The following is a 27,761-nucleotide window of genomic DNA, read 5'->3' as shown; positions in this document are numbered from 1 at the left end:
ACTCGCACGTCTTATTATATCTCTGATCCTCTTATCACAGTGGAACATCTCACACGTGCCAGCGGCCCCGTTATCAATTTATTAATATGCCATTTTTCTTATCAATACAACATTGTCACTATTTGCACTTTGTACACAGAAGGTAAGGCGAGTCAGCTAAGAAAAACAAGTGGAAGAATGTAGCGTCTTCTTAAAAATTGGTCATTTAAATAACATCCTGTACATGAAATCAAGAGGGAAGTCGTGTGAGTGTGTGTGTGTGTGTGTGTGTGTGTGTGTGTGTGTGTGTGATCCAAACAAGACACTTCCAGGGTTGCTTAGAAAACCATGAAAAACCCTTTCATAAACGTAGATGTGTTTAAAGATTGGACTCACCATGTAAAAATGCTCTGCTCCTCCACACTTTTGGCAAATCAAATATTTCACATTGTCACCGGAGGCCTGCGGGGGAGGGGAGTTAGACTTTGAAGAAAAATGAGCATCATGTCAAAAAACGCAGCTTTGCAGTTTGTCTCAGGAATATTAAATTCATATTTAGAAGGTAAAGAAAAGTGAATTAAAACAGTTTGCAGAATCAAACCATTATTTGGGTTGACTCTTCAGGAATAATTGGTCAAAGTACAAGTCAGAAGAGCTTTCTAGTCACTTGCTACAAAAAAGGGCTTTAAGATAACTTCTTTTTCTTTTGTGTCTTTTGGAAAAAAGTTCAGCTTTCCTCCCTTTAAGGTGAAGTCTTTTTGAAAAAAGTTTCTATTTCTTCTGGGAGAATCCAAAGCTGGCGTCTAACCGTTCCTTCAAAAGCGAGTCCAGCTCTTGTCTCTCTTCCCATCATGCAATGCGCTCTCCTTCTATTCGCCCGCTGCTCTTCAGGCGAAGAAGACGACAAAAACGATGAAGAAGATGACAAGGACCAGGAAGATCTTGATCATCAGCCAGCGATTGGACGACACCGACTGGAAGTACTTGAGGATCTCGGAGTGGGCCGCCTCCACGTTGAGCTGAGAGTCCTCCACGTTGGAGTCGATCCTGCCACGCATTACATCAGATTACATTCATGACGGAGCACATTAAAGGGGAACATTATCACAATTTCAGAATGGTTAAAACCATTAAAAATCAGTTCCCAGTGGCTTATTTTATTTTTCGAAGTTTTTTTCAAAATTTTACCCATCACGCAATATCCCTAAAAATAGCTTCAAAGTGCCTGATTTTAACCATCGTTATATACACCCGTCCATTTTCCTGTGACGTCACATAGTGAGGCCAACACAAACAAACATGGCGCATAGAACAGCAAGCTATAGCGACATTAGCTCGGATTCAGACTCGGATTTCAGCGGCTTAAGCGATTCAACAGATTACGCATGTATTGAAACAGATGGTTGTAGTGTGGAGGCAGGTAGCGAAAACGAAATTGAAGAAGAAACTGAAGATATTGAGCCATATCGGTTTGAACCGTATGCAAGCGAAACCGACGAAAACGACACGACAGCCAGCGACACGGGAGAAAGCGAGGACGAATTCGGCGATCGCCTTCTAACCAACGATCGGTACGTGTTTGTTTGGCATTAAAGGAAACTAACAACTATGAACTAGGTTTACACCATATGAAATACATTTGGCAACAACATGCCAACATGCACTTTGAGAGTGCAGACAGCCCAATTTTCATCAATTAATATATTCTGTAGACATACCCTCATCCGCACTCTTTTCCTGAAAGCTGATCTGTCCAGTTTTGGAGTTGATGTCAGCAGGCCAGGGAAGCTAGGGTCGATATTCTTCTCTTGATCATCTTCGGTGGCATAAGGGACTGTGTGAGCCAAGACATCCAGGGGGTTTAGCTCGCTCGTCTGCGGGAACAAACTGCCGCCATTGCTTGCCGTGCTACTGAGGGCCTTTGTCCCTGAATAGCTCACACACTCCGGCAGATTCAATGGGGGTCTGGCGGCAGATTTCTTTGACTTTATCGTTGGAAATGCATCTGCTTTGAGTGTCGCAGGATATCCACACATTCTTGCCATCTCTGTCGTAGCATAGCTTTCGTCGGTAAAGTGTGCGGAACAAACGTCCAATTTCTTGCCACTTTCGCATCTTTGGGCCACTGGTGCAACTTGAATCCGTCCCTGTTCGTGTTGTTACACCCTCCGACAACACACCGACGAGGCATGATGTCTCCAAGGTACGGCAAACAGTCAAAAAAACGGAAAATAACAGAGCTGATTTGACTTGGTGTTTGAGAAAATGGCGGATTGCTTCCCGATATGACGTCATCGCTCCGAGAGCGAATATTAGAAAGGCGTTTAATTCGCCAAAATTCACCCATTTAGAGTTCGGAAATTGGTTAAAAAAATATATGGTCTTTTTTCTGCAACATCAAGGTTTATATTGACGATTACATAGGTCTGATGATAATGTTCCCCTTTAAGAAATGGAGAGTGAAAAATACATAAAATCATATTCCCTTCAAAGGAATGTTGGAAAATGTCCACCAACCTTTGGATGGTCTCCTCCTGCTCCTTGACCATGTGGGCCAGCTGCTGGAAGATGGAGCCCAGTTCCACGATAGTGCTCTCGATGTTCTGCATGGTGTCAGCACGGCTCTGGATGTAAGAGTCCTGCAAACATACTCTGACTTAGTGCGGTACAGTTTTTATGATTCAACTTTATTTTACAACAGACCCAGGTCTTCAACATGTTCCAGGCCCAGGACCCTCAAACTGATTTAGAGAAGGATCTTCAAACCCCGTTTCTATAGGAGTTGGGAAATTGTGCTAGATGTAAATATAAACGGAATACAATGATTTGCAAATCATTTTCAACCCATATTCAGTTGAATGTGCTACAAAGACAACATATTTGATGTTCAAACTGATAAACATTTTTTTTTTTAGAATTTGATGCCAGCAACACGTGACAAAGAAGTTGGGAAAGGTGGCAATAAATACTGATAAAGTTGAGGAATGCTCATCAAACACTTATTTGGAACATCCCACAGGTGAACAGGCAAATTGGGAAAAGGTGGGTGCCATGATTGGGTATAAAAGTAGATTCCATGAAATGCTCAGTCATTCACAAACAAGGATGGGGCGAGGGTCACCACTTTGTCAACAAATGCATGAGCAAATTCTTGAACAGTTTAAGAAAAACCTTTCTCAACCAGCTATTGCAAGGAATTTAGGGATTTCACCATCTACGATCTGTAATATCATCAAAGGGTTCAGAGAATCTGGAGAAATCACTGCACGTAAGCAGCTAAGCCCGTGACCTTCGATCCCTCAGGCTGTACTGCATCAACAAGCGACATAAGTGTGTAAAGGATATCACCACATGGGCTCAGGAACACTTCAGAAACCCACTGTCAGTAACTACAGTTGGTCGCTACATCTGTGAGTGCAAGTTAAAACTCTCCTATGCAAGGCGAAAACCGTTTATCAACAACACCCAGAAACGCCGTTGGCTTCGCTGGGCCTGAGCTCATCTAAGATGGACTGATACAAAGTGGAAAAGTGTTCTGTGGTCTCACGAGTCCACATTTCAAATTGTTCTTGGAAACTGTGGACGTCGTGTCCTCCGGACCAAAGAGGAAAAGAACCATCCGGATTGTTATAGGCGCAAAGTGTAAAAGCCAGCATCTGTGATGGTATGGGGGTGTATTAGTGCCCAAGGCATGGGTAACTTACACATCTGTGAAGGCGCCATTAATGCTGAAAGGTACATACAGGTTTTGGAGCAACATATGTTGCCATCAAAGCAACGTTACCATGCACGCCCCTTCTTATTTCAGCAAGACAATGCCAAGCCACGTGTTACATCAACGTGGCTTCATAGTAAAAGAGTGCGGGTACTAGACTGGCCTGCCTGTAGTCCAGACCTGTCTCCCATTGAAAATGTGTGGTGCATTATGAAGCCTAAAATACCACAACAGAGACCCCAGGACTGTTGAACAACTTAAGCTGTACATCAAGCAAGAATGGGAAAGAATTCCACCTGAGAAGCTTAAAAAATGTGTCTCGTCAGTTCCCAAACGTTTACTGAGTGTTGTTAAAAGGAAAGGCCATGTAACACAGTGGTGAACATGCCCTTTCCCAACTACTTTGGCACATGTTGCAGCCATGAAATTCTAAGTTAATTATTATTTGCAAAAAAAAAATAAAGTTTATGAGTTTGAACATCAAATAACTTGTCTTTGTAGTGCATTCAATTGAATATGGGTTGAAAAGGATTTGCAAATCATTGTATTCCGTTTATATTTACATCTAACACAATTTCCCAACTCATATGGAAACAGTGTTTGTACTTATATATCTTGTATGAAATTAGGATTGCATTTACATTACACTGGTCCTAAAACTACACCCTTGTTGTGCAATACTAATGCAATATTCAAATGATAACACTATTATGCCGCTAATCGCTAGATGTCAACTAGGGTGCCAATCGTTGGCTGGCACCAAAGGCGCCAATCGTTGGCTGGCACCAAAGGCGCCAATCGTTGGCTGGCACCAAAGGCGCCAATCGTTGGCTGGCACCAAAGGCGCCAATCGTTGGCTGGCACCAAAGGCGCCAATCGTTGGCTGGCACCAAAGGCGCCAATTGTTGGCTGGCACCAAGGGTGCCAATTGTTGGCTGGCACCAAGGGTGCCAATCGTTGGCTGGCACCAAGGGCGCCAATCGTTGGCTGGCACCAAGGGCGCCATTCGTTGGCTGGCACCAAGGGCGCCATTCGTTGGCTGGCACCAAGGGCGCCATTCGTTGGCTGGCACCAAGGGCGCCATTCGTTGGCTGGCACCAAGGGCGCCAATCGTTGGTTGGAAACTAGGGCGCCAAACGCTAGCTGTCAACTAGGGCGCCAAACGCTAGCTGTCAACTAGGGCGCCAAACGCTAGCTGACAACTAGGGCGCCAAACGCTAGCTGGCAACAAGGGCCCCAAACGCTAGCTGGCAACAAGGGCGCCAAACGTTAGCTGGCAACAAGGGCGCCAATCGCCAGCTGGCAACAAGGGCACTAACTGCTAGCTAGCACCTACAACCCTAATGACTAAAAGGCAACTACAGTCCTAATTGCTAGGTGGCAACTAGCGCGCTAATGGTTAGCTGACAACGAGGGCAATAATTGCTAGCTGGCAACTACAGCGATAACCGCTAGCTATCTTAAATGTTAGCATGACTCTAGTAATTTTGTAGGAGCCAGGTCAGGTGGTGTGTATTCACAGAATGAACGTATGTGTCACATGACAGAGGCGGGCCCTAAAAAAGGGGCGTTACCCTGATTTTACCATAATTCTATTGACCGCTGTTAGCTGCTATATTGCAAGGATGAAGACATAAACCGACCCTTTGGTCAACTTTGACAGCCAGTTTAGACGCGGAAATAGTGAGAAAGACACAAGAAGACCCTTGGTTCCTCCCCCTTTTTTTCCTTTGCCAGGATTATGAGTCATTCTTCATCTAAATGAGAATATATGAGCGTCCTATGCTGGTGACAGCGGACCTTGTACAGTAAGTGATGTTTTGTTATGTTTGTTGGCTGTCATGAAGTCTGCGGTGAGTAATAATCAGTCATGTTGACGAAGGAAAAAGGGAAAGTTGTGATGCTTAAAATGATCCAAACACATGAATATTACATGAAAGTTCCTGGTACTATATTACATATATGCTTACATGTATGGAGGTCTTTTATAGGCGGAATAGTATGACTCCTGATTGCATTTATCTGATAGTTATGCACTAAAAAAAGAAAATGTTTTCTTGTCTTGCATAAGGATTGTGAATGATTGGCAAAATTCCCCAAAAAGTGCACTCCCCCTTTAAATATTGTTGTTAAATATTGTTGAAGCTCAGCACACTAACTTCCACTTCATAACCAAGGGCGTGGATACATATAATCATGTGATTTATTACCTGTTGTTTTCAACACTTTTGTTACCATCAAACTTATTTTTCGTGTTGTCATGTCAGGGTGTTGTGTGATAAATGTTAAGGGGAAAAATCTATTATTTACATGTTGGAATGAGGCTACAACTATGCTAGGCTATGTCAAATGTGGAAAAATGGAAATACAGTGAATACTTTTTGGATGCACTGTAAAACACTGTCTATACTAGTGTTGTCCCCGTACCAATATTTTGGTACCGGTATCAACATGTAAGGGACCACAACAAATATAATTATTGTCTTTATTTGAACAAAAAATCTTAGTGTACATGAAACATATGTTTATTATTGCAATTTAGTCCTTAAATAAAATAGTGAACATACTAGACAACTTGTCTTTTAGTAGTAAGTAAACAAAGACTCCTAATTAGTCTGCTGACGTATGCAGTATCATATTGTGTCATTTATCTACCTATTATTTTGTCGACATTATAAAGGACAAACTGTAAAAATTGATTATTAATCTACTTGTTCATTTACTGTTAATATCTGCTTATTTTCTGTTTTAACATGTTCTATCTACACTTCTGTTAAAATGTAATAATCACTTATTCTTCTCTTCTTTGATACTTTACATTAGTTTTGGATGATACCACACATTTAGGTATCGATTCAATACTGTTATGGTTGGAGGGAGTTGTGACGGCACAGACACAAGGAGGCGGTACAGCTCTATGTATTTTATTATATATATTATAAAATATATATAATAATCAGCAATAATACTATAAATAAACTATAGAATGGTGTGTGACAAAATTCAAGAGTGTGTGTGTGAGGCTGTGGTGTGATTAGCTATAGTGTGTGTTCCCTAGTGTTGGATCGAGAGGAGGGACAAGACATAAAGGCATTATTTATTTTGTCTACATTATGAGGGACAAACTGTAAAAAATTATTATTAACCCACTTGTTCATTTACTGTTAATAGCTGCATTAACAAGTTCTAGCTACACTTCTGTTATTTTTCTTTGATACTTTACATTACTTTCGGATGATGCCACACATTTACGGTAGGTATTAATCCGATACCAAGTCGTTACAGGATCATACATTGGTCATAGTCAAAGTCCTCATGTGTCCAGGAATGTATTTACTGACTTTATGAACATAATATGAATTTTTTTTAAACTAAAAAAGATTTTGTGATGCTAAAAAAATATCGATGTAATCATAGTAGTATAGACTAGATACGGTCCTGTACTAGGTATCATTACAGTGGAGGTCAGGTGTAGATCCACCCATGGCATTTGTTTATGTCTCAAAGCACCTCTTCATGAGGGTGTTTCAGTGTTATAACTTCACCTTTATCTTTACTTTTTACACCAAAATGCGTCCATTCTCCCTTTTCTGTCTACACACTGTGTCTGCTTGTAAGTACTCTGTGTGTGCCCACTGCCGAACATGCTCCTCTGCTTGTAAAACCTGCAATGTCACCACGTGACGCGCAGTCATGCCCGTAAAAAAAAAAAAAAAGGGGGACGGGGAACGCTACTATACTAGTACCACATACCTGCCAACTTTTGAAATCAGAAAAACCTAGTAGCCAGGGTCCAGGGGCCGCAGGCCCCGGTAGGTCCAGGACAAAGTCCTGGTGGGGGGTTCAGGCTTCGCCCCCCGACGCAAAATGATTATTAGCATTCAGACAGGTTAAAATGTTGCTAAAACCATCACTTTTCTATCAGTCACAGTGACTTTTCAAAACAAAAATATTACAGCAAAAATCATATGGGTTGATTGACATGTTTATTCTGTAAGCTAACTTCAATAGTTTGAAATTATTTTGACAGTTAATGCCAGTTATCCTGTCAACCTTTCACAAGACTTCAATTTGTTAATTGAAAGTATAAACAGTATAAACACTTTTTACAGTAAACAAATGGTAAAACAGTTTTAAACAATTCCATTAAAAAAAAAATTGGTGTCATTATTAACTTTCTGTCCAAGCTTGTATAATCTACTGCCTTGTTCAATTGTAAAAAATATTCTGTGCCTAAAATTCACATTTCTATCACAATTATCATACTGTAAATATGGTAAGCTAACTTCATTAAAATTAATAGTCCTGTCAATAGCATGGAATTACAATTCAAATGTAGTTTTTTTGTAAGCCTTTCAAAAGAATTCAAAATATGAAAAATTAATGAAAATTAATTTAAGCCATCAGACACTTGAAAAGTGGCACATCACATCTCTAATGTAATCATTTTAACTTTTCAACAGAAATAGCACTGCAAAAATATTAAGGACATACTTCTGTATTTTGGTAGTTATGCTGTCAACATTTAACAAGATTTCTTCAACTTGGACTTGAAAGCATAAATAGTATAAACACTTTTAACAGTATAACAGTACTAAACAATTCCAATAGATAACATTGGTGTCATTACCTTTTTGTGGCTAAAATCCAAATTTATTCTATCAGATTGATCATACTGCAAAAATGATATGGTAACTTTATGATAAGTTTACTTCATTAAAATGTAATTCAATAGCATCATAGAATTAAGAAGTAATAGAATAGTATGATAGTTATATGTTACTTGTTTTGAACATGTTATCGTTATCACAAATAAAAAGATATACTGTACACAGAAATTATTTTTGATTTGATTTATTGTTTATGTAATAAAAGATTTACTTAAAATTTTATGTTTTGTGAGTTTTTTTATGCTACGAACTGTACTTACCGGCGATGTAAACCGAAGGAGACATTTCCGTAATGAAAGCTGCAACACCCTTTTTAGATCCCATCATCACTGCAGCATTATCGGCAGCAAAGCAAACCAAATTCTGCCAAGGAATTTCGTTTGAGTCTATTTCTTCCGCGAGTATTTTGTAAATGTTTTCGCCTGTGGAAGCCGTATTGCATTCCCTCAAAGACAGAAGTACTGACAATACTTTTCCAATGTCGTCATCGAAATATCGAACACAAGGTGCAATTCGCGTAGTTTTCACCCTTTTTGGAACGGATAATTATTCCCGGATAGGCTTTTGAATATTCTTCACGGAATGACTGCAGTTTTCTTTTCGGTTTAAGACTCGTTTGCGATTTTTCTCCGGCTGATTCCATGATCGTTCGCTCGTTTGAAAACAATGGCAACTGCATGGTGCCTCGTGCTTGGCAGCGGTGCTATAAATAGCCTTGCGCATGGCATTCAGAATGGCTCGATAGGAAGTTACGGGAAGCAGTGTCGATTGTCATTGTTGTTACGCGATTTCGTGAATAAAACTTTAAAAAAATTTTTTTTTTAATTAATGAAAAACCGTATTTTTTATCACTGCAACCGTAACCCGGAATAGGTTGATGAAAACCGTACTAATTACGGGAAAACCGGAGTAGTTGGCAGGTATGGTACCAGTATAGCGTACAACCCTGGTGTAGACAGGTTCAGTATGAGCATGACACCTTGGTCTCACTGCATGTTTGAACCAACCTGCTCGTCAATAAGCTGCAGCTGCAAGGGATTATTAGCGTGCGAGTCCATGTCGATGGCAACGTCGCCCAGACTCCTGGACTCATCCTGCATCAGGACTGAACTCTCTGGGGGGAAAGACAAGAAAAGCAGACAAGGGTTCAAAGCACTCACACACACACATAAGCCCTCATTGATAGAGGTGAGGAAAGCAGAAAAGAAGGGGCGGGGCTTATAAGTGTAAGCTTGTTATAATTCATCATTATGAACGCTGAGAGAGTCAAGCGGTCCAGGGAAATACCTTTTACATTTGAGGTTGTAAAGCCCTGGTAGTCATTGCGCGGCTCGCGAGCTGCATGCGGCTCCTGGGCCCCTTTTTTGCGGCTCCCTAAAATATTTGGTCATTTTTGCATTACAGAGGACCAAATGCAGGGGAAGAGTCATTCACATGGATTTGTTTCTTTTCATAGCAGCTGGGGGTTTTCCCCAAAAGCACACTGGCTGTTAAGTGTTGCGTTTGCTATTCAACTAATGTGCCCAGTGTAACATTACGTGTTGAACCCACTTTCTTTGTCCTTGTCACATGGTGAGTTTGGCAAATGAGTCACTTTTCTTCTGCATGTTAAACATTTTTTGGGAATTTCCTATCGTTCACAATTCTTATGGGAGATAAGAACCCATGTATTTCTCTTTTTTGTGCATAAAACACTAGCAAGAAGTCGCCACACTGCAAAAAAGGGTGATATTTGCTTATTTTCTGTCTGATAAGATCATTCTTCTCACTAAGCAGATTTTATGTTCAAGTGTTTTACTTGTTTTAAGGGTTTTGGTCCTAAATGATCTCAGTAAGATATTACAGCTTGTTGCTGAGATTTGATGACCTATATTGAGTAAAACATGCTTGAAACTAGAATATCAACTGTTGCAAAGCTGTGTTATGAACACTCACAAGTATAAAACTACTTTTTTAAAGTAATCATTTCTTGCTTCAAGCATGAAAAAAAAAATCATGATGCTGAGCGCATATCATTATGTCAAGATAATGGCACTAGCATTTACTTCATTTAAGAATATTTTTCAACATATTGAACAAAAAGGTCTCATTTTTTCTCTACCAAGAAAAATGCACTTGTTATTAGTGAGAATATACTTATTTTAAGGTATTTTTGGGTTCATTGAGGTTAGCTAATTTTACTTGTTTTGGACAGTCTTGACAAGCCGAATTTTCTTGTTCTGTTGGCAGATAATATTGCTTAGTTCAAATAAAATACACCTCATTTATTTATTTATTTTTTCTTGTTTTTGAACACTAACTTTTTGCAGTGCAACAATGCAGGTAATGTGGATTTGATCTATTCCGCCTAATAAGCCCTCTAAAAAAACATTCAAACACCTCCTTCAACGTTTCATATACATGCTGTAAGTATATATGTAATATAGTAACAGGCACGTTCATAATATGTAGGAGTAACTGTATTTTGGTCACTTTAAACATCGTCAACATTTTTTGGGGGGGTGCATTGAGTTTTTTGTTGCCCTGATGTGGGATCTGAGCCGAGAACGTCGTTGTGGCCTGTGCAGCCCTTTGAGACACTCGTGATTAAGGGCTATATACATCAACTTTGGTTGATTGATTGATCGCAACATTCGCTATTTCCTCTAAAAATAACTCCCACTGATCCTGGCAGACTTCATGGGACATTGGGACAAATGATGATCAGAACCGTATCTTACGAACAAACTACAAGTTTTAGAAGCTGGGTGTTAAGCAGGTCTAGCCCTAGTGAAACACTAAGCATCATGTAGCAGTATTGTTTGGTACTAAACAAGAAATATAAACTACAAAACAATCAATTATTGTTCAGTTGGTATTTTTTGGTCCCGGTTTCTTATTCGGTCGATCCTCCTGGACCGTGAAGATTCTGGACTAATGCTACTACTGTCTATTTCTTTTTATTCAGCTGACCGTCGTAATTTTGACAACACTGTCACATTTGGTTTAGCTGCATACACATTACAAAATCAGGATTACGAGTAAGAAGCAATTTCAGACAAAAGTTTGTAACATCCTCAAAAGTCCCTCAAAGTCACACATGCTAGTAAGAGTTAGTTTCTAGTGAACACCAATTAACTCACGACCGCCACTCCTGCGCTTCATCAACCTTCCTCGTAACCATCCAGTCAATTTTAATCCACTCAAATAAGTGAAACATTTAAGTAATACTATAACCCATCAAATGGATTTGAAGCAAGATAGCGTCTGTCTGACAGGTCTGTAGTCGCCATCTGCTGTCGCTCCATGGCGGCGCGTTTGCGTGGCATCAAAACACACCTTGCTTAAATGTGTTCCAGTTCCTTCTGTCTCTGGACGATTTGAGCGTTACACTTGATCACTGAGTCTTTTTACTTTTATTGTTAACACTGGGCAAATATTTTGACTCAGGGGCCACATTGAGAGAAAAAAATGTGTCTGGGGGGCCAAAGTGTATGTGTGTATAAATAATATGTACACATTTAGCTGTAAAAATCTGCTGTACAGTATGTGTGTTTGGGTCCCTTTTTTTCAGGAACACTAATACCAAAAGTCACAATGTCCCATAGAGTTCTAAAAACGTTATGACAGACCACCTCAAAAAAAAAAACGGAATGGAATTTTACAGTTTTTACTGAATGGGACAGCCAAAATGTACATGAAAATAAATAAAGTGGGATTTACAATATTAACTATGAACAATAAAACACTGAATATTAACAACACATGAACATCGCTTCTCTTTTACTTCTCAGACCAAGCAAAACTAAAATGTAACAAACAGCAAAATATGAATGCAAAGTGTTATAAACACCTACAATATGATATATTATCACGTAAAAATCTGCTTCCGCATCTGTTTCTGACACATGTGTTTGGGGCTGCACTACAAAAAGTCAGTGTTCAAAAACAAGAAAAAAAATACAAAAATGAGGGGTATTTTATTTGAACTAAGCAAAATTATCTGCCAATAGAACAAGAAAATTTGGCTTGTCAAGACTTTCCAAAACAAGTAAAATTAGCTAACCTCAATGAACCCCAAAATACCTTAAAATAAGTATAATCTCACTAATAACAACTGTACTACTATATGAGTACGGTATGTATGTTCTATTGTTTCATTGAAAATAAAACAGCAAAGTCCATTTGGCTGTCATCTGTTTTAATATGAGACACAATTGTGTCAAAGTCATGTTTTTTTTTTTCATGCTTGCAATAAGAAATGATTACTTTAAAAAAGTAGTTTTATACTTGTGAGTGTTGATGACACAGCTTTGCAACACTTGATATTCTAGTTTCAAGCATGTTTTACTCAATATAGGTCATCAAGTCTCAGCAACTAGCTGAGATCATTTAGGACCAAACCAAGTAAAACACTAACATAAAATCTGCTTAGTGAGAAGAATTATCTTATCAGACAGAAAATAAGCAAATATCACCCTTTTTTGAGATATTTCATCTTACTTAGATTTCAGTTTTTGCAGTGTGGCTGCTCTGAAAACAAAACCCGCCCACTCTGCTTTATCCTGGTCTGAGCTACTGTGACTTAGACTACCGTAATAACTCCTATAACACTCAAAAGTACATATTTCAACCATTGAAATACTTTCTATAGTTCAAGACTTACGGTCATTTAAAAACAGCACTGTACATCATAATGGCAAATACACTTTTCATGTTAAAGGTCTAAAAAAATTATATGTAGAACGTCCGGCAAACCTGATTGAAAATCTTAACGGGCCGTATTTTGCCCAGGTCTGCACTACACAGACATAGGTCGATAGCTGTCAACACTCGATATAGCCTGCGCTTCGTCACTCAGATGTGTCCCTGTGCAACATAAACACAAAACTATTTCTAATTTCAAAATGCACATCCCCCTATTGTACCAATTGATGGTTTTGATTTATATATTTGATATGATACATCATGTAAAAGGTCTGGGTTCCGCACATGAATGCAATACATAAATGACGTTTCCAGCTTAGTGTAATAGTATTAAATAGAGTGATGGATCTGTGTGCTCGTTACAACATAACTGCATTAGCAAACATAGTTGACTTGTTTAAGACTTAAAAGTAGGTGTTAAGACTTCCCTGCTGTGAGATGTTACATCAAGTTGTGGAGGTGTACAAACTCTTGTGCTAAAAATAAAATAATAATTTTTTCCCACATCTTTATTTACACCAATTCCATAGAGTACCGCTAAGAGTATAGTATCGATAAGGAATATCGGTTAAAGTTAAAGTACCAATGATTGTCACACACACACTAGGTGTGGTGGAATTTGTCCTCTGCATTTGACCCATCCCCTTGTTCACCCCCTGGGAGGTGAGAGGAGCAGTGGGCAGCAGTGGGCAGCAGTGGGCAGCAGCGGTGCCGCGCCCGGGAATCATTATTGGTGATTTAACCCCCAATTCCAACCCTTGATGCTGAGTGCCAAGCAGGGAGGTAATGGGTCCCATTTTTATAGTCTTTGGTATGACTCGGCCGGGGTTTGAACTCACAACCTACCGATCTCAGGGCGGACACTCTAACCACTAGGCCACTGAGTCGGTCACTAGGCCACTGAGTAGGTAACGGTATTGTATCAGTAAAATCTTAACGATATACAACCCGATTGTCTGCTCTCACTGGAATGCAGAATGATGGAATGTTCAGCACAATAATTGTGTTCCCTGTTCAGGTGATGCATTCATCATAATTAGGTAAAAAATGCTGAGCTCAAATGAGCATCTTGTCGTGTCTTCCGGTCCAAATAGACCAACTTCTTGGCTTATGGCCACAACTTTCTATCATATAAGAGTGAGGCATGATTTATAATCTAGCAGGAACTTTTACCAACTGGGGAGGCGATGCAGCAGCTCAGTAGAAAGCTCCGGTAGCTACGTTCCCGCCGTGATCAAGGTGCCGTGTTACTTAAAATAGTTCCTCGGCGTTAGCTCTTTAAATAGCAATGTTGCTAATACTTGGTTAATCTGCATGTTACAGCATGTAAATAGAGTATTGTTGGCGGTTTTTGAATGTTTTTAGAGGTGCAATAGGTTATAACCCCATTAGCTGTCTCGTACTACGGTACTGTTTTTTTCTGATTTAGAATGCATAAAAAAAGAGCAAGATGTGTTCTTGTTTCATCTAGGGATTGTGAATGAAATTCCAAAAAAGTGCAATTTCCCTTTACTGAAGAAAAAATGACCACCCTGTTACGTAATCAAATAAAATAGCTTTAGGGTTTATATAAGTTATTTTGCAGCAAAGCATATTGCTTGAAAATGGCATAAATGAAAGCTGGATTTAACTGGCAGAGTCAAAGCAGGTTCTGTTAGGCAGCTAAGTGTTGCTCCATAAATAAATGGATAACATTACGAAATGAAGCTATGACAAAGACGTGTTCACTGCTAATCTTCACATTGAAATACAGTGTGTGTAATGCAGGGGTTTAAATGAGGTTAAAAGATGTAAGTATTAAGTGGAATGCATGTGACAGCAGGGCTTGCACACTAAGTAGGGACACACTGATGTTCCTCTTTCTTTGACAAAATAGTTTGTCCAGTTTACATTTTAGACAAAAAAATGTGTTGATTGACTGATTTGAATCACCACACAGGGAACATGCCCTCAGGAGCATTAACGTAAAGTGCTGTCCTTAGCCCCTTGTGCCACCACATTACTGTGAGCAAATCACACCAAGTCAATTAGTAGTGTGGAGTTGAGAAGAGACTGAACTTACTGAAGTTATTGGCCATGAGTGGAGAGGCAGCAGCAGGAGGCTGAGAGAAGTGCTCTCTCCTGCTGCGCTGCTGCTTCAGGTTCTGCGTACAAACACAAGAAACATGCTATGAAGGCAACATGACCCCCAAATGAAGATTGCACAATTACAGGTGGTCCTCGTTTTACGCCGTTCCGTTTTGTGGTTATGAACGCACTACGGTCAATCGTTTATTCTCTACAAACAAAAAAATGGTTTCTGGTGCACGTTGGACTTATACGTAGTAGGAATTAGGGCTGGGCAACATGGCCTTTTATTAATATCTCGATATTTTTAGGCCATGTCACGATACACCATATATATCTCCATATTTTGCCTTAGCCTTGAATGAACACTTGATGCATATAATCACAGCAGTATGATGATTCTATGTGTCTACATTAAAACATTCTTCTTCATACTGCATTAATATATGCTCATTTTAAACTTTCATGCAGAGAGGGAAATCACAACTACCGTATTTTTCGGACTATAAGTCGCAGTTTTTTTTTCATAGTTTGGCCGGGGGTGCGACTTATACTCAGGAGCGACTTATGTGTGTGAAATTATTAACAACACATTACTGTAAAATATCAACTAATATTATTTAGCTCATTCACGTAAGAGACTAGACATATAAGATTTCATGGGATTTAGCGATTAGGGGTGACAGATTGTTTGGTAAACGTATAGCATGTTCTATATATTATAGTTATTTGAATGACTCTTACCATAATATGTTACGTTAACATACCAGGCACGTTCTCAGTTGGTTATTTATGCCTCATATAACGTACACTTATTCAGCCTGTTGTTCACTATTCTTTATTTATTTTAAATTGCCTTTCAAATGTCTATTCTTGGTGTCGGGTTTTATCAAATAAATTTCCCCAAAAAATGCGACTTATATGTTTTTTCCCTTCTTTATTATGCATTTTCGGCCGGTGCGACTTATACTCCGAAAAATACGGTACGTCAATTGACCAAAAGTGTATTAATTAAACAGTTATTAAGCAGTGGCACAAACATTCATGTCATTTCAAAACAGAAAGTGCAAGATTGTCAGAAACATTTCAAAACAAGCTATTAGTGCACTTTTGTGCATGATGTCACTAAGATGACATATCAAAACAACACTAAATTAAAGTGCACTTTTTGTACACAACGCCACTACAATAGTTTAAAACAAATAAAGTGCACTTTTGTGCATGATGTCACACAAGATATTTCAAAGTGTCAAATAAAAATGAGCTACATAATAGGAAATCAAATAATGTATGTCCTTCGCTATGTGGTAGGTTCCTGCGGACGTTAACATGACTATTTGTTTCATACGGTGTTGATCTGGAAATGGTTGCTTCGGCATTTTGTGGGCGTGACACCGGCCGAGATGTTGACATGCAAAGTTTCAAGCACTCTTCATTGTCTAGCGGGTGACTTATAAAATTATGCTACAAATTAGCAGTAATGCTACTTTTTGCAGCAACGCTTTTGCCGCATACTTGACATATTATGGTTGTCTGTTCAACATCTTCCCGCTTGAAGCCAAACCACCGCCAGACGATGGACCCTGTGCTGTTTTTCTTGGGAATTAATTATTCCTTCATTTGTTACCAGATTCGCACCTTCTTTCTCTCGAATTACCGCTAGCACCACAGCTAATGTTACCCATGTTGCTACCTCTCTGCTCCGCGAGGGCGTATGACATATGTAAGAAGGTGTGCTTGTTTTATGTCTCTGTGAGAAGGAGAGACAAGAAAGAGTGAGAAAAGCCTGTAGTTTAATGGCCACAGCTAAAAGCAACTGCGTGAGAACCAATACTCCAATATCACCATATAGTAGGGGTGTAACGATACGTGTATTTGTATTGAACCGTTTCGGTACGGGGGTTCCGGTTTGGTTCGGAGGTGTACCGAAAGCGTTTCCACACAAACATATTAAGTAGCCGCCTAAGCTAAAGTCTTAACAAGCTGCTCTGCTTTCTGCCTCTGTCTCTGTCAGTCTCCTACACAGCACCCAGCATTGTCCCACCCACACAACCATCTGATTGGTTACAACCTTAGCGGTAACAGCCAATCAGCAGTGCGTATTCAGAGTGGTAACAGCCAATCAGCAGTGCGTATTCAGAGCGCATGGAGTCAGTGCTTCTGCGGTGGGGTTAGCAGATAAGTGTTTAGCAGGTGAGTATCAGGCAGCGGACTCTCCCCAAATTAATACAAACACCTCCCAGTCAACTACTGGTAACATCACTATGAGCCCGTTGACCTTCCAGAAACAAACTGCAGGTCAGCTCGCTCGCAGTCCTGGCTTGAGGTGAAGGCTAATTAGCTTTTAGCGTAACGTTAGCTCATTTTGCGGTGTGTGTGTTAGCTCATTGTGCGGTGTGTGTGTGTGTGTGTGTGTGAGCTCATTGTGTGTGTGTAATCATTAGTAATGCAGCAGCCTAGTTTTGAATGGCAGGGTCCCTGCTATCACATGTTGATAAAAATATAACATTTACATAATAAAAATCAACTACAGGCTTCCCAAATGCTGTAATAAATTAAGCATGATGAGTTGACTTGAATGTTTAATGTTGCACTTTTTATACAGTATGTAGAAGAAAAGTTTTGTCATTTTATTTAATCTGAGCAACAACTTGAGGCATTTTAATGTTGATTAAAGTGGGCAGAATTATTATAGTGTTCCCAATGTTAAAAGGATAAAGCCATTGTTTACAAATTTGGTAAATAAATAACCAAAAAATGTATATTTTGTTGTTTTCTTACTGTACCGAAAATGAACCGAACCGTGACCTCTAAACCGAGGTACGTACCGAACTGAAATTTTTGTGTACCGTTACACCCCTACCATATAGTCATTTTCTATATCGCACAGAGACAAACCCGCGATATATTGAGTATATTCGATATATCACCCAGCCCAATAGGAATTATAACACTTTTCTTTTTTAAGTTAACTTTGCATCTTTAACCTACATTACATCCCTCGCATCTTAAACTTTCATTACAGCCCTCAATCGTGAGGCCGACTTCTGTGGTCAGTGCACCAAACAAAACGAAAGTGAAATGTGAAGAGAAATTAGGCATAGTAAAACACTTAGTGGAGAAAGGCCCAGTCCAAGCCGCTCACACATCACAACCATCATGAAGGATAAAGATTGTATCTTTAAATGTGTGAACAGTCTTTTACTCGGAAATGGACATAGACAACTAAGTAGTAGCCTCAGTTTTCAGACTTAAGCCTTGCAACGCACTATTGCATGGATAAAAGTAGTTTAACTCTTGTCTTTAATATAGTTATCACAATATTTCAGATGGCCTTCATGTGTTGCGTGTACACTGAGTACCTTGGGTGTTCATTTCGGTAAAGTTTTGGTGTAGGTTCCGACTTACACTAAAACTCAACTTTACTCAACTCAAATCGCAGTTGTAGGAACAGAACTGGTTTGTATCCCAAAGAAATTTGACTACTGACCTCGGTTCTGACTTCCAGGACTGACTTGAAGTCATTGGACATTGAAGCCAGTTTAGACTAGGGAGAAAAAAAGAATCGTTAATTTTGGCCACACGTCTCAAGGTTTACTGTATTGGTAGAACATGTTAAAAAAAAAGAATAGTTAAGAACTTGGCCAACATTAGGTTAAAAATGACCAACGTTGATAGTGTATGGAATGTTACCTGTAAGGACACCACTATTGTGTTAGAGTGGGTTTGGATGTGTTTTCCACCTGGAGCTCCACGAGACCTGATCAACTCTTGCAGCTGTGCTATCTGTTTGTTTAGGCTGTTAATGTCCTATAAAAACAAACATTTGATCTCTATTTAAATGACACAAAAAACACAATTCTATCATGTGATTAGATGTTGACTCACTTGTTTAATAATATACGTTAGCTCCTCGATCTCCACAGCCTTGTCGTCAAATAGAGATTTTCTTTTGGCCACTAATAACACAGGCAGCATAAAAAGAATGAGCACACAAAAGCAGTTTACAAAAAAATAGCACAGGGATTCATTTTTTAGCTTACAAATTGTGAGCTTTTCCAGCTTGGCAAATGTATTGCTTAGGTCTTTTCCAATTCTCCTACAAGGGAACAATTAAAAAAAGGTTAGTTTGTGTCAATAACATTATAAACAAACATATGTTTGTGAAAGTGTTTGTTACAAGAGGGAATTAACCACAGTAGAAAATAAGATGTAATATTAGCAGAAAGTAAAAATGTCAATATTATGAAACAAAGTGATGCCACTCACTGAATATTCTATGGGTTATGGGATTAAATATTTGTTAAAAACCCAAACCAAACAAAATGTCTGTTTTATTACAGAAACTTACTTGGCCATGACTGTGAAGTCACTGCGCTGCCTGAGAGCGCTGAGAGCTGGTTTATTGGGCTGCACTCCATTCTAGAAAAACATTCAAGCATAGAAGATAGTGATACATTGTAATATTATTCACAAAGCAACAATCCCTCCTTTAAAAATGCTCTTAGAGATGACAATAAGCAAATACCACCACGGTCTCTAGCTAGCGACTAAAATGATATTTGGTGAGCACTCGAGTCCTGTTTGGTTAGCATTCACTCATGCATTTCTGTCAGGAGACCAAATAATGCTCAGTTAAGCGTAACGTAGTGCCATAAAGTGGACATGTACTTTGATGACTTCATGCATCTAAACCATTCTGACCTATTCTAGGTCACATACGCACGTAGGAGCTTTTTTCTATGAACGGCTTCTGACCTATTCTAGGTCACATACGCACGTAGGATCTTTTTTTCTATGAACGGCTTATCAGCTGAGACGTAGCAGTAAGGGTTATAAATTGCATAAAGACGTCAAAAAGGTTTTTCCAGAGATTTGCCACAAATAGACCCCGTTTCTAACAAATTCACAGAATTATAATCGGCAATACAACTCTTATTTTAAAAAACAAATTGCGAGGTACTATTTGTTTAACTACTGTATTCACAATCCTGGCCTTTTATATTTAAGGGTTTGGATTTGCTAGTTTGGTGACATTACATGCAGTGTTTTGGTGCATCTGCATTCCCACTGGACTTCAGGACTGAGACCCATCTCTAAGTTCATGGTTCAGTGGACATGAGACAGTCGGTCAGAATAATTGTATAGATGTTATCATACAACTTCTGTGTTACATTGTGTTCAGGTGCCCTGCGAGAAGAAAAAAGCTGTCTTTCATCTTATCAAGCAAAAGGCTTGTAAAACTCCACTGTGTGCGATGGGATGCGACATGGAGGTGTCGGTTTCTTTGATCTATTGTCAGCCACAGGAAGATTTTGTCCTGACCCGAGATCTACAAAGCGGAGAGGTAGCAGGACCTGACACCACTCCAGGCACCTTTTCTTTGAACTGTTTATGACCCACCTCCCCTTATGAGCAGCTGCGTAATGTAATGTAATCAGAAAATGCCCAAATAAAGGAGGAGCGCGTTGGGACTGCCTTCAGAGCGTGGTGGGAGACTGTATGAAGTAGCAGCCCAGACCTTTCTCCTCATGAGCTAAATTGAATCCTGTCTCGGTTTGATTTCTTTGCTTCTTGTCTTGTCTAATAGATGTCACAGTCCTAGCAGAGCAAATGGACTAGTGTTTGGTTTAAAGAATTTGAGCTCTGCAGAAGTACCAAAAATTTGAAATCAAACCATTGAGGCCTTGCAAAGCTATTTATAAAACAATCTCGCTTTCCTTTATATGGCCAAACAAGCCGCTTGGAATTTTCCCAATTTGTGATGTTTTTCCAAGCTGTGACGTCAGCAGTTATCTTCATATATGGTGGAGATTTACCCAAAGTGCTATGCGCGAGGCCACCATTGCAGTCCAGCGCTGCAGTTTTTTCCCCCATTTCTTCTTGCTGTGGGGCACCCTGGGTCGTGCACGCACATGCATCCTGTTGCCTTTTCTAATACAAAGTTGCGTATAATTACGACTTGTATTTGTCAGTAGATTCAATGTGGAAGCGCTAGTGCATCCTAAAGAGAGTCAAAAAGAATCAATGCAAAATTTTGACCAATTACATGTTACGTAGACCACAAGGAACGGTTTTAAATGTAGAAAAAAAACCAACATATGAACCCTTTAACCGAACAAAAAATGACAAATGTAAACACCCTAAAAATAAAACAAACCAGATCCATGGACTACAATGTCAAGGACAAAATCAGAAACAATGTAATCCATCCATCCATCCATCTTCTTCCGCTTATCCGAGGTCAGGTCGCGGGGGCAGCAGCTTAAGCAGGGAAGCCCAGACTTCCCTCTCCCCAGCCACTTCGTCCAGCAACCAAAATGAGCAGTTACGGGGAACCAAAAAATGTGTACTATTCAAAAAGGCCCTTTTCCACCGCAGTAACGTTTACTGGAATTTTCCCCATTTACCCTGGTAAATACAGATCTCCCCGTGTTTCCACCAAAAACTACCTGGGGAGATTTACATTTTCCAGGACCTATTTTTAGTTTCTGCTAGCTAAGTGAGAGTTAGGCAGGTTCCTAGAACTTTCGAGGAGGCGGGCTTGGCTGTCGACCGCTGATTGGTTGAACAGTTTTAAAATACACAACTTTCTTATTTGTTGTGTATTTTTTTTACAACAAAAGGGAAAAAAAACAACGAAAGGAATTTTTAACTTGCAGGAAATTTTGTGCGGCATCTGCGTGGAACTACCTTGCAGTTTTAACTCAGCTGTAGTCTTTCAACTACCGGTATATGCAGTTTAATGATTATTATTTTTTACAAACTTCATTTTAGTATGCAAAGTTGACAGAGGAATATGAAGTATTCAGCCAGACTTTGACGGATGAATGTGAAACAAAGCAGGCAGGACACAAATGGAACTAGGGTAAATCACATTAAATGTTCACTTTTTACCTTGTTACAAGCTGTAAAGGTAACCAGTGACATGCCATTTGTCTTATTAGCCTCAGCCCGAGTGAACCAAATGCTAACAAGCCAACGCTAAATCCGATGTGTTCTTGTTGTTGCCGTTTGATAAACACTGATTTTTAGTCTTTATAAATTGTTATAAGGAAACGCCTGACCCTCATGAATTATCAGCTGCCGAGGGGACAACTTCCTGACTGTTGGTCACAGAGGACAAAAGCCTGACTTTTTATGAACAATTCGGTACAGTTGGTTTTTAATTCGTATTATTTTGTGTATTATTACTTTGCATTTCATTTACTTACACTACAGTAAAAAATGATGACCTAAAATTGTCTGTTTGTTTATATGGTATCAGTGTACAAACATACTAAACCAGTCCTTCTTACGTCATCAGCCGAATTTGTACAAACTACCCTGAACTGTGAAATGCAGTGGAAATACAAACCACACATTTCTACAGGAAGTTTTAGTTCCATTAACTAGAGGTTCCAGGAACTTAAAGCTCCTAACCTTTTGGTAGAAATGTCCTAAAGTAGAACAGAGCTTATACAAGCAATTGAATGGTTCCATCAACCCACTTGGGCGGCAGGCAGGGTGTGCACAGCCTGGACAAGTCGCCAACACAGATAGACAACCATTAACACTGACATTCACACACTAGGGCCAATTAAGGCCATGTCTACACTAAGTCGTTTAACCCCTTAAAAAGGAATAATTATTTAGCCTAAGCCCCGTTTCAGCCACACTAAACCAGCGTTTAAGGTCCCTCTCCTTGGACAATTTTTTACACGGCTAAGTGCGCCGTGTATTTCTTGAATCTCCGGCTCTTAGCTTTGTATGGACTCATTGATCGTTTACAAACTGAGTTCGGAGAGGAAGTGACGCCAGAAAGACCGCACCCCACACAGCAAGTGACGTCAGAAAGACCACGCCACAGCCAGCTTCATAATAAAGCGGTTTCGCAACTCGGAAGTAACCACTGGAAATATGGAGACGAGTCATGCCCGTGTTTCTCCTTCTTCTACATGTACAGACGCTTGTGGAAATCACACATGAATACCTTAAGAGAAAGCCATTGCAGCTATTTGGGATACAACACTTCTTAGACGGCAAGAAAACTTTCCAATGTCCAGGTCAGCTGTGATTCTACTTACCGAAAAACTTTGTCCATTTGTCCAAGGAGAGTTAACGAGAATGCGAGCTCCCGTGGATGTGATAAAAAAAAGTTAGCGTGTGCTTTGTATTACCTGGCTGTCGAGGGAAGACTACAGAAAACGGCGAATGCTTTTGGACTGGCAAAGCAGACTGTATCAGTTACTGTCCGCCATGTATGTCGCGGACTCAACATCTAAGTCCAGAGGATATAAAGTCACCAAAAAGGAATGGACAATGAAGGTGAAGGCAAAAGAGTGAGGAGTGTCCTGACCAGATATCTAGATCCCTAGTTTGATTGTTGTCAAATGTTTATTAAAGATGTGATTAATTTATGATGTCTCAGGTGTGATTCACTACAATAGGGCCCCACAGCACACTGGATTCCAGTTCTTTGAAATACCACAACACTGGATATTGTTCAGATAAGTTACATTTAAGAAGTTGCACACAAAGCAACACTGGAGGTGACTATGACGTGCGCATTTTCCGCGCATGCGTATTGGTCGTGTTGCGCCGGTCGACGGAGGGGTTGAGAGGGTCTTAAGCGACCATTGTGTGTGTGGACAATTCTCACTGGCACTCATTGAGGGCGGACGCTCCCCTTTCCTCTCCCTTATCACTCCTGCTTGCTTCTTTGTCTTGTCTTAACTGTTTTTGTTTCCTCTTTTTGCACTGCTCTTCAAATCTAAACATTGGAACTAGTTAACTGGCCTCAACGAAATTGACAAGATCTTGGGTTTGGGGGAACCTGCTTGTCGTGACGGAGCGGTTGTTGCTGGACACACCACGGACTCTTGGGAGAAGAAGGAGTGCCGCGTGCCTGGCGACCCTCTCAGCGGAGGAGGTGAAGATATCTACCTATTCGGAATTATGACAACAGGACATCTGCTGATTGGAGTAAGCGTTGCTCTGGTTTGTCGACAAATTGGAAGTTGCTGGCAGTCTTCAAAGTACCCCAAAGCTGCCACAAAGAATTGGAGGATGCGGGAAGAACTGTGGACACTCTTGTGATTTGGATCACATCGGACTGTCTGCCCCGCAGGTTTTTGAGGATCAGTCATAGACAATTTAGAGTGAAAAGCAAATTGTATTTTCACCGGCATACAAAACATTCTAACTTGGATTGTTTCCCAGGCTTGGAGACTCTCCCGAAGGACAGTGCGGCGGAGACAAAACAAACTCCCTTCTTGTCTCTCATGGACACACACCTGTTGTTGTTGACTTTGGACTGACAACATCAAGGCCGCGGAACAGAGACACACTGCAGGCTTACACACACACATGCATCCACAAAAAAAATATACGCCACACACACATACCCCACCCCCCCATCCAACGCCCTTGACGCGAATCCCTTAGGGGTGATGGACGTAGGGGCAGCGCCTTAGAGCTGCAGCCCGCCCCCATGGCCCCCCCACTCCCTCCCCTCTGTTGCTAGATATCTCCAGATGTACGTTGTAATATGTATATGTGCTTTGCTATGGAGGTTTGTTTCCCACCACTCCAGACTGGGCCCCCTTAGGAGCCCAGTCTAGATTGTATTTTTTTACTCATCCTTCCCCAGCGTTGACCTTTTTCCCCATCTTTTACAGGGCGCCTTGTGGCGACCCATCAGCGTTCCTATTCTGTAACCCGGTGCACTGTTTGCTTAATAATAATAATAATAATAATACCTGGGATTTATATAGCGCTTTTCTAAGTATCCAAAGTCGCTTTACATGTAGAACCCATCATTCATTCACACCTGGTGGTGGTAAGCTACTTTCATAGACACAGCTGCCCTGGGGTAGACTGACGGAAGCATGGCTGCAATTTGCGCCAACGGCCCCTCCGACCACCACCTATCATTCATCATTCAATTCACCGGTGTGAGTGGCACCGGGGCAAAGGGTGAAGTGTCCCGCCCAAGGACACAACGGCAGCGATTTTTGGAAGGTAAGAGGCGGGGAGCGAAACTGCAACCCTCAGGTTTCTGGCACGGTTGCTCTACCCACTACGCCATGCCGTTGTCTAATCTTCAATGGGTTTGTGCTGAAAACAAAGTTTCGTTGCAAATCCCATAGGAGTGATGTGATGTACAGTGCCTGAGAGCTGCAGCCCGCCCCCATGGCCCCCCCACTCCCTCCCTTCTGTTGCTAGATATCTCCAGATGTACGTTGTAATATGTATATGTGCTTTGCTATGGAGGTTTGTTTCCCCCCACTCCAGACTGGGCCCCCTTAGGAGCCCAGTCTAGATTGTATTTTTTTACTCATCCTTCCCCAGCGTTTACCTTTTTCCCCATCTTTTACAGGGCGCCTTGTGGCGACCCATCAGTGTTCCTATTCTGTAACCCGGTAGACTGTTTGTTTGTCTAATCTTCAACGGGTTTGTGCTGAAAACAACGTTTTGTTGCAAATCCCATAGGGGTGATGGACAGTGCTTGAGAGCTGCAGCCTGCCACCATGGGCCCCCACTCCCTCCCCCCTGTTGCTAGATATCTCGAGATGTACAGGTATGTTGTAATATGTATATGTGCTTTGCTATGGAGGTTTTTTTCCCAGTCTAGATTGTATTTTACTTACTCATCCTACCCCAGCGTTTACCCTTTTCCCCATCTTTTACGGGGCGCCTTGTGGCGACCCATCCGCGTTTCTATTCTGTAACCCGGTACACTGTTTGTTTGTCTAATCTTCAACGGGTTTGTGCTGAAAACAAAGTTTCGTTGTACTTGTGCAATGACAATAAAGACCTACCTAGGTGGGATTTACCCTGGATAACCTTAGTAGAAGGGGCCTAAGTGTTGCCAATCACCCTATCCTAATTTGTTAAAGGAAGTGGAAGGCAAGAGCCCAGCTCACCTGTCTGCCTTGGAGAGATTTACAGGCCGACTGGAACTCGATGGTCCGGTCACGGCACGTCATCTTGTCGCCGGTAAACGCTCAGCAGCCCCACGGCTCGTCAAAAAGCCACTTGGAACTGCAGCACCCTCGTCGTGGAGCGGACCTGGGAGAGACAAACAACAAGGCTGATTGTTAGACACATACTTTCTATTTGGCAATGACAGACGTGTCAATGACGCGTCACTCAAGTTGACTGACACACAGATGACGTATCAGCTGATTACCAATGCTAACTTCAGCTAGCTATTCGGCTACTCAACATTAAAACATTAGACTGTGACGATAAAGTATTGTAGACATGGTGAAAAAATAACATGTTCAGCTAGTTACTTTCTAAAGTTAAAGGAAACATGACATTAGAGTCTCTGTAGTTGTAGGCCGTCATCACGTCACACAGCTGACCGGCTAACGTTAGCATTAGCAACAGAGAAGCTAACTGGTCCTTCTATACGGTTTCTTTCGCTTTCCCTCGCCCTAACTCGACAGAACATACCGCACTAACCTTAGATGACGCGGACAAAATGTACACAAACCACATTAATACTTACTTGTGAGTAAATCACACCATTTTCAGAGAGCTCGCGATGTAGGAGGGAGAAAAACACAAGCCGAGTTTAAAGTTTCGATCCGGGGCATTTCCGGCTTTGACGTCACTGCCACGTTTGCTTAAATGGACGGTCGATGTAGGTCTGAGGTGTCACCGCTAGAGGCCGCCACATAACCACCTTTACAGCCTGGTGAAGGAAGTAACGTCAAGATACTGTAACTCAACAAGTGATTCGGAGGACAATAGAAGACAAATATTTATATTTTTGTCACTTAGTCTCCTCACTTTCTTGTCATTATTCAAAATATGTTATATTTTATATATATATATATATATATATATATATATATATATATATATATATATATATATATATATATATATATATATATATATATATATATATATATATATACATATCCATCCATCCATCCATTTTCTACGACTTGTCCCTTTCGGGGTCGTGGTGGGTGTTGGAGCCTATCTCATCCATCCATCCATTTTCCATATATATATATATATATATATATATATATATATATATATATATATATACATATATTTATATATACATATATACATATATATATCCATCCATCCATCTTCTTCCGCTTATCCGAGGTCGGGTCGCAGGGGCAGCAGCCTAAGCAGGGAAGCCCAGACTTCCCTCTCCTCAGCCACTTCGTCCAGCTCCTCCCGGGGGATCCCGAGGCATTCCCAGGCCAGCCGGGAGACATAGTCTTCCCAACGTGTCCTGGGTCTTCCCCGTGGCCTCCTACCGGTCGGACGTGCCCGAAACATCTCCCAAGGGAGGCGTTCGGGTGGCATCCTGACCAGATGCCCGAACCACCTCATCTGGCTCCTCTCGATGTGGAGGAGCAGCGGCTTTACTTTGAGCTCCTCCCGGATGACAGAGCTTCTCACCCTATCTCTAAGGGAGAGCCCCGCCACGTGGAGGAGGAAACTCATTTCGGCCGCTTGTACTCGTGATCTTGTCCTTTCGGTCATGACCCAAAGCTCATGACCATAGGTGAGGATGGGAACGTAGATCGACCGGTAAATCGAGAGCTTTGCCTTCCGGCTCAGCTCCTTCTTCACCACAACGGATCGATACAGCGTTCGCATTACTGAAGACGCCGCACCGATCC

The 27,761-nt window shown here is 40.8% G+C and overlaps 1 protein-coding gene across 2 annotated transcripts; it reads right to left on the bottom strand.

Moving 5' to 3' along the window:
- Window positions 1–44: 44 nt before the first annotated feature.
- Window positions 45–26,761, bottom strand: stx5a (syntaxin 5A). 2 transcript variants are annotated; one of them, XM_061930231.1, is made up of 12 exons: window positions 26,615–26,761; window positions 26,025–26,169; window positions 19,469–19,539; window positions 19,161–19,216; window positions 19,006–19,076; window positions 18,811–18,927; window positions 18,608–18,664; window positions 15,113–15,194; window positions 9,652–9,738; window positions 9,372–9,478; window positions 2,497–2,618; window positions 45–1,026 (listed from the first exon to the last, which is right to left on the bottom strand). In XM_061930231.1, exons 2-12 carry the CDS (start codon window positions 26,085–26,087, stop codon window positions 867–869), a joined length of 993 nt encoding a protein of 330 aa, XP_061786215.1. In that variant the 5' UTR covers window positions 26,088–26,169; window positions 26,615–26,761; the 3' UTR covers window positions 45–866. The 2 variants fall into 2 exon arrangements, with proteins under 2 accessions (XP_061786215.1, XP_061786216.1); XM_061930232.1 differs by lacking the exon at window positions 9,652–9,738.
- Window positions 26,762–27,761: the final 1,000 nt, after the last annotated feature.

Source organism: Nerophis lumbriciformis, linkage group LG36 (assembly GCF_033978685.3).
Source record: "Nerophis lumbriciformis linkage group LG36, RoL_Nlum_v2.1, whole genome shotgun sequence".
NCBI classification, from domain to species: domain Eukaryota; kingdom Metazoa; phylum Chordata; class Actinopteri; order Syngnathiformes; family Syngnathidae; genus Nerophis; species Nerophis lumbriciformis.
This window is presented reverse-complemented; position numbering and strand designations above follow the sequence as displayed.